Source organism: Micropterus dolomieu, linkage group LG03 (assembly GCF_021292245.1).
Source record: "Micropterus dolomieu isolate WLL.071019.BEF.003 ecotype Adirondacks linkage group LG03, ASM2129224v1, whole genome shotgun sequence".
Taxonomy (NCBI): domain Eukaryota; kingdom Metazoa; phylum Chordata; class Actinopteri; order Centrarchiformes; family Centrarchidae; genus Micropterus; species Micropterus dolomieu.
The window spans coordinates 8,480,442-8,487,639 of record NC_060152.1 but is presented as its reverse complement, the minus strand read 5'-3'; the positions used below and the strand labels follow the sequence as shown (position 1 = coordinate 8,487,639).

General features: G+C 36.7%; 1 protein-coding gene across 5 annotated transcripts in view; it reads left to right on the top strand.

Moving 5' to 3' along the window:
- The window catches only part of LOC123968962, a 21,578-nt gene extending 15,616 nt beyond the window's left edge, over positions 1 to 5,962 (top strand). For 2 of the 5 annotated variants that reach the window (XM_046046014.1, XM_046046011.1), the window contains 6 exons: positions 735 to 985; positions 1,120 to 1,248; positions 3,030 to 3,165; positions 3,261 to 3,290; positions 3,961 to 4,005; positions 5,138 to 5,962. In XM_046046014.1, the coding sequence (XP_045901970.1) occupies positions 735 to 985; positions 1,120 to 1,248; positions 3,030 to 3,165; positions 3,261 to 3,290; positions 3,961 to 4,005; positions 5,138 to 5,400 (854 nt within the window). In that variant the 3' untranslated portion in view covers positions 5,401 to 5,962. Of the gene's footprint in view, positions 1 to 734; positions 986 to 1,119; positions 1,249 to 3,029; positions 3,166 to 3,260; positions 3,291 to 3,424; positions 3,508 to 3,960; positions 4,006 to 5,137 lie in introns of those variants that run through there. The other 3 variants (XR_006824587.1, XM_046046013.1, XM_046046015.1) reach the window with 3 other exon arrangements.
- Positions 5,963 to 7,198: the final 1,236 nt, after the last annotated feature.

Below are 7,198 nucleotides of genomic sequence, written 5' to 3'. Positions count from 1 at the left end.
GTGATGTTGCTGAAAGAAACTTATTTATTTAAAATGATTGTCCTCTGCAGCAGGACTCCAGTGACTGGACTAAACTAATACCTGAAGTGAACAGTAAAGGTGCAGAAGAGGCTCCAACTTACAGGTAAAAATAACCAAAATAACATCCGAAATACTGCGTCACAGCAACCTGCAACTAGAGGAAACAGTTACGCTCTTTTCTAGGGATTTTTTTTCTTTACAGAAGGACAACCTAAATCTTTCTCTGTGCAATCCCTATTTATACCAATGCAATCTGACAATTATGGTGGCAATACATGTTGCACCAAATAAACACAAGACACATACTCCCAAAATGTACAGTACATTTTTCTTGATGCACCCTTAATACAATAATTAATACAAACTCACTAGTTTTGTTCTTCACTTCTTAGCCTACAGTCTGAAGCAGGAAACCACTTTGAATGCAGTGTCTCTGGCTTGCGCTGGGCCTGTAAGGAAAAGGTCAGCTTTAGGTACCAGTTTTGCTCTTGGGAGGAACCAATGGAGAGGATGGAAAGCATCAAATACATACCTGCAGGTCCCCTAATGGACATCACAGTCATTGCTGGAAGGTTTGATGATGTGTACCTGCCACACTGGATCTGCATTGGTAAGTGGACATGAAGAAATGTACAAAATTCTTTGTAAAGTGCACAAAAAACTGACACAATTCCTTCCTCCTGACTAATTGTGTGTTCTTGTATTTTGTGCAGATGATGTCCCTAAAATATCTGACAAGTTTGCAGTCCTACACATAGATGACTGTGGAGATGTTGTGGAAAAAGTGTCTGAGGTCACGTCATCCCATGTCAAGCTGTCTGAACCAGTTTTTTCACCAAGAGCAGTCTTGATGAAAGTTGGCATTCCAGTGAAAATAAACTGTAAGGTGTTAATATATCAGACCAACACAGCATTCCTGACACTGCATGTTTATCTGATCCCACGTGATCCTGGTCTACAAGAGGTTACTGAATATCTTACGTTTACCAATACCAATCAGAATAAGATACAGAATGGGACCATAAATACATTAATAAATACACAACACAGAAAACAATGAAAGCTACTGTAACCATGTTTTTATGTTTTTTTCTACAGGCAATGGACAAGATGCAATTATCTTATGGATACAAAGTAATCAGAAAGCCACATCCAGAGAAGTCCCTGAAAATGCGTGATCATTTCATCTTAACAGCGGATTTGAATGGTGCAAAGATTTCTCCTAAAGTACGGTTTGAACTGCTGTTAAATTTATAGAATGAACTGTGGTTCAGACATTAGAAAGATACTAGAGGATGAGTATGATCAAACTGCAATTGCTCTGGTCTTCATGTTTTAAACAAGAAAACATGATAAAATAATCTAACTTTACCTAAATGTTTTTTCAAACACAAGAGTCTTAGGCCACTCCAGTCCAGTTAAAGGCATCCTATTTTTCTAAAATATTTGTGGAAGGCTTGAAGTCTTGTATAAACCTCCCTCCACCTACCCACAAGCTGTGTGGCACTATAGGCTTGTTACTTTCTCCAGCTACTGTAGTGATGAAATCTCAGAGATCAACACCCTTTCCAACTTTAAGGATAATTTCCGTGTATATTTGAGAAATTATTTTTATGAATGTTTTTAAAAATCTGAAATGATAACAATATAGGAACTGCAGTGTTTTTGTAATGTGTAGCTTCATTTTCCCATGTGTGTTTGAATTAGATGAATCTCAAAATGTCTGGTACTTGAGGTTCTTAAACACCAAGAAACAAACCAGTATTGGAACACTGACGTTATCACTATAAATACAGTTAGTTTCACATCAATAATTTTATATAGCATGTTTAAAAATGCTGAACAAATTAATGTGAACAGCACAAAAATAGCAAAAAAGGCATAGTGTATAAAATTTTGACTTTAAATATTTGACTTTACATTTTTTAGGGCTATTATTTCATGACCTTCATTATTCAATTTTTGGAGAGAGAAAATAAGTCTTTACAATATAATCTCTGTAGTTATTAAATCAGTATCTCTAAATAAAATTACCACTATTTATTATCTTGTCTGATCTGTCTGCAGGCTATAAAATCTACTTAACCTTCCTGGCTCTATGTGATCATCCATTTGAGCCAAACATTTGAAGATACAGCAGGCCAATTTGTCATGAGGACTGTCTAGTTTTTTGTTTGTTATGCCTGGCCTTTCTCTAGCCCCTGCTCACTTCTCCCAGGCCATGTACTCCTGCATGTAGACCTGCCGTCCTTGAGCTATCCACTAGATGCACTCAGACTCTCTGTCCAGTGCTGGTCACCTGACCCAGCTACTCACAAATTCAAATTCAAATTCAAATTTAGCTTTATTGGCATGAATCTGTAACAACAATATTGCCAAAGCATCATACAAACTACATAAGAACAATCAACCCCATACATTTCATTAAACAAGTAATTAAAGCGTAATGTAATTAAAACGTGTGTGTGTGTGTTAAAAAAATAAAAATATATTAAAAATAAAATAAATAAATAAAACTCACTCACTTGTTATCACTTTTCTCATCAGCGCAGCATACATGTACTAGCCCCTTTTCTCCAGTCAGTTGCCAGTTTGTCTATGTTGATTTGTTGCTCATGTTTAGCTTTCAAGCCGCTGTTACATGTTATCACGTGAACTAGAATTTGTACCTGTCTGACTGGAACTTTTCACTACCTCATTCTGGTTTGTCTATGGATTCTTCTCAGTTACTTGTTTTTTGGACTTGCGACCCTCACCAGGAGCCTATTGTGTACCTTCCAAGTACCTTTTGCCCATCCATTTTTTAAACTGTACCTTTCTGCCTAAACTGCCTGTGTTTGGGCCCTTCCCCCTGTTGCCATTCTGCCTCACCCCTGTGACATATTCATGTTTTTTTTGTCCCTGTCTCTAGATGTCTTTGATGTAAGTGTTGATGTAAGTGAAAAAGAAATTCAAGTGCTCTCTAACTCAAAGTCTGTTTACCTTTTTTATTTTATTTTGTTTTACAGGACTTAAAGCTCAGATATGAAAGCAGAGACCCAAATTTCTTCGAAGTGTACATAGAAAATCCAGACAGAAACTTCACCCTCAACCTTGCACAAAAAGATGAGCGTCAACCAGTGTGGACCCATGAAATTCGAAAAGGTTATTTTAAAATAATACCACAAGAATTTATCTACACTGTACAGCAAATCAGCAACATATTCATATTTTCTTTACCTCTGTTCTTTTTTCCCCAGATGAATACCAAAGCACAGATCATATACAGGGTAAGACATTTCAAATCATTTCAGTTTAGAAAAATTTACTTTGGATTTTAGAGTTACAAGATTGCTTCAGAAACAAGTTACACCTATATTTCCATTTTGTTTGTAGATTTCATAAATTTATTTTCTTATCTTAGCAAAAAGGTGAACCAAAGTTTTGGCAGGCAGCGTAGAAACCCAATGGTAGATTTGTTCAAAAATAACACCAACCTATTTCAAGGTTAGTTGCATTGTTGACATTATTTTTATTGATATTATTTTCTTTAGTGTTGTTCTCTGTTGCTTCAGTTTGTATTGATTTGTCTGCATCTTAAGCTGCTATCTTGGCCAGGGGCATGTTCTACAAAGCAGGATTGACATTAGTGAAGTAACTTCAGGTTTTTAGTATTACTACGGTGGTTCACTACATTGCCATGGTAACCAGCTGAACGCACATAAAGCATAAATCATCTTATGCCCAGTCACAGTACGTCTTGCCCATAATCCCTGTTGGGATTCATAATGGTATGTCACTGACTTTTACATTAATTTGTCCCAGTTGAGCGAGTGACATTACCTCTACTCTCTGTTGAAATGTAATTCCATGTATACAACATTAAGTCCTATATCTCAAATTATAATTCCATCATATATCTTTTTTATCAGAATCTAACAATGTCTTCCTTTTTTGCAGTTGAAGAGATGGGTGCACAGTCTTCAACACCTGGTCCCAGTGACGGTGAGTTATTTTCCTAGTTTTTTTTTACACCACACATTACAGATTAACCGTTCTAAAATAAATTGTTGCATTGTTTTTGAATTTTACTTTAAGCTTTATCTTTCTCCAAAGTGAACAAACCTTGGACTGTACTCTTGGAGCTGTTATACAATATTTCTGGTATTACAATGTAAATGTTAAGCTGAGATTTGAATTTAGTAGGACTGAAGGAAAGAATGAAAGAAGTTTAGACTAGAATAGAATTCACTTTTTTTCCACCAGAGCAAAATATTGTATCAAATTTAGTATCACCAAATAATTCAAAATAAAACTAAGGAAATAAAAGGAGAAAACATTATCAGATGTTGATGTTTTTCTGGCAGCTTAGGGCTGAGTGCCTGAGACAGGCTGTAGAAGTATTGAGAGAAACATACTGGGGTTATTTTGGTCTTTTAATTTTGACTTGTTGACAATAAAAAATAGAATATTGCCAATGTTTTCTTAAACTGGCAAACAATGAGGACACTAAACAAAATAAGTTTTAACAGATGAAGTTTAGGACAAATTAAGTGCAGCAAAAGCATTTAAGAGACAAAGTGTGACCCTGTATTAACTATATTATTCTATTTTTACCATGAAAGACAGAATTTGTGTTTACCGTGTGTATGGAAAAACAGTACTATGCATTAACAATAGTCTAAGGCCAATTCATTATTACGCAATGTCTACCTACTACCTAATTTACTACATGGCCTAACCTGTTCTAAATAGAGCACGAGCTCAAGAGTAATAAAATAAACACTGGCTGCTGAAAAGTGCTGCATCGTGTATAGAATTTAAATGAATAGCTTGACATTTTGGAGAAAAATACCCTTTTGCATTCTCACCTAGAGTTAGATGAGAAGATCGATACCACTCATCTCTGTGCACTGTTACATAATACAACTGAACTATAGAATCACTTTTACAGAGTCTTAAGTCCTTTTCTCAGAACCATCCAAGGCATGAATTGTCTGAATTGAATTCAGCTACACTTGTATAGCTACACAAATATAGAGAGTAGAAGTTATACAGAAAAGAAATGTGTCAATTTGGCTTCATGTTATCTTCAAATCCTGTCAGTCACTGTAGTCATTTTCTCCTCTTTCCTCAGAGGAGCACTTTGTGGATAAACATCAAATGGCGCTGATCAAGAGAGTGAGCAGCATTTCACCCATTCTGGATGAGCTCCTCTTCGAAAAGGTCCTTCTACAAGAGAGTTATGGTAGAATCAGGGCTCTGGCTACCTCTCAGGACAAGATGAGGGAGCTCTACTCTGGTTGCCTGAAAGCTGGTGGAGCCTGCAAAGACATTTTCTATGAAATCCTTGAGAGAAATGAGCCATATCTTATTGCTGACCTCAAGCAAAAGAAGTGAATGTGTTGTGGTAAAAATCCGTTTTAGACCAAATGTACACTCTACCTGAACGCAAAATATTTTTTATACAATAACAATGGGGAAATAATAATGTTAGTGCCATGTCTTTGTGGGGGTTTTCTTTAAAAAAAATGCTCTTTTCACTGCATGTTGATGCTTAGTCAGAGCTGTTAGCTGCCCATAATTTCTCTTTTAAATTAGTTGAATTTGTATGGTGTGTGTGTTGCCTTTGCTGCCCTGATCAGTGAGGCTCATTTCATTGCTTCATTTTGATGAGATCAGATTTCATATACGGTTTAAAACCAGATTCAGCTAATGTTTATCAGACAATAATGTCAGAAAGAAATGAACAAAGGATTTCACAAGACAAAAACAAATGGATTGAGTCTCATTTTAACCTAATTATTTTATGTAAATTAATACAGAATTATCCAAATGATACTCATGCCAAATATGCTAAAAGATTGTTTTATCACTTTTATTCTGCCCAATAAGAAAATGTTTATTTTTGGAGGATCACTGAAAAGATTTACATAAATTTAATAAAATCTTCGGATTGCTATGTGTTGTTCTTACATTTTGAGTGAAGGGAGTGTCTTAAAAATAGTATAATTATGTAATAGAGTTTAGAAATCGTGTGTGCTTGTCTTTCCGCCCAGGCTTTTTAAAATGTGCACATTGAGCTTCACATATATCTGTCTGTAAGGGGGTCAAGTCCTTGCTTATTCATGATTGTATGGCATTGAAAGCCCAAGTATTTTAACATGTTATGGGGGGTTATCTCCTCAAATGATGCAATCATGCATTTCCTCGCCCATTTTTGGGTGAAGAATGAATTTAAGGGTTCTCTGAAATTTAATAAATATGAGATATGAATGTGAGGAGAGGCATGAAAGCACTTTGCACATAAAGATCTGTATCCAGCCAGATGGAAGGAGGCTGGCTGAAAGCTCATATTTTAAGTCTCTTTACAAGTGTTTGTGACTAGGGAGAACTGCTGCATATGGAAAAAATTGTATAAAGCCTTTTGAGCTGTAGAGGGAGCTGTGTGATTAAATAATTTCAGTTGGGGCTGAAGACTTCCTTAGGTTTCAAAAACAATCTGACATCCCAGAGGTTAGTTTGCAGGAGAGTGTACTGCGTTGGATTTCTGAATTTCAGGTGCAAATGTAGGCTATGTTTGTGATGCAGATCTGACAGGCCACGATATGGACATATACAGTGGCTATGGTCTGTCCTGAGGGAGGATGTAGGAGCCATACACTGGGTTTGTTTGGGTTTTTATTGGGTTTCCTCTCTTTTCTTTGCACTGTAGTGTACATGCACGCGCATCGTCACGTCATCAGTTACTGTGGGTGTGACCGGGGGCGTGGTGTCTGTATTAATGTGTGTGTGTGTTCACCTGTGAGGAAGCTTGGGTTGATCATGGCTGCAGGGTGAGCATGGGGAAGAACTTTCTGTTGACCGTTACCATCGTCGTCAACATCTTTCACTGATGTCTCTGAGGTACCTTTTGCACTACTTGCAACATGCATCACTCAAAGTAAGTGATTGGTTTTCTATGTATGTGAAATAGCGTAATAAAGAGACTCAATATGTACGATGGTTCAGCGTGACGCGTCTTCAGTGTAAATCCTCATGTTTCAGCCTGCTGTGGCGTTTTAGTTGTTTTGGTGGGTCTGGTCTGTTTGTTTTAGTGGAATACGCCGCAATATTGTGTCAACAGAAAGTTGTTGTTGCGCTGATTCAAACGTATTGTCGGGACTACACTGGATGTTTGCAATCGCTTTCCATGTTG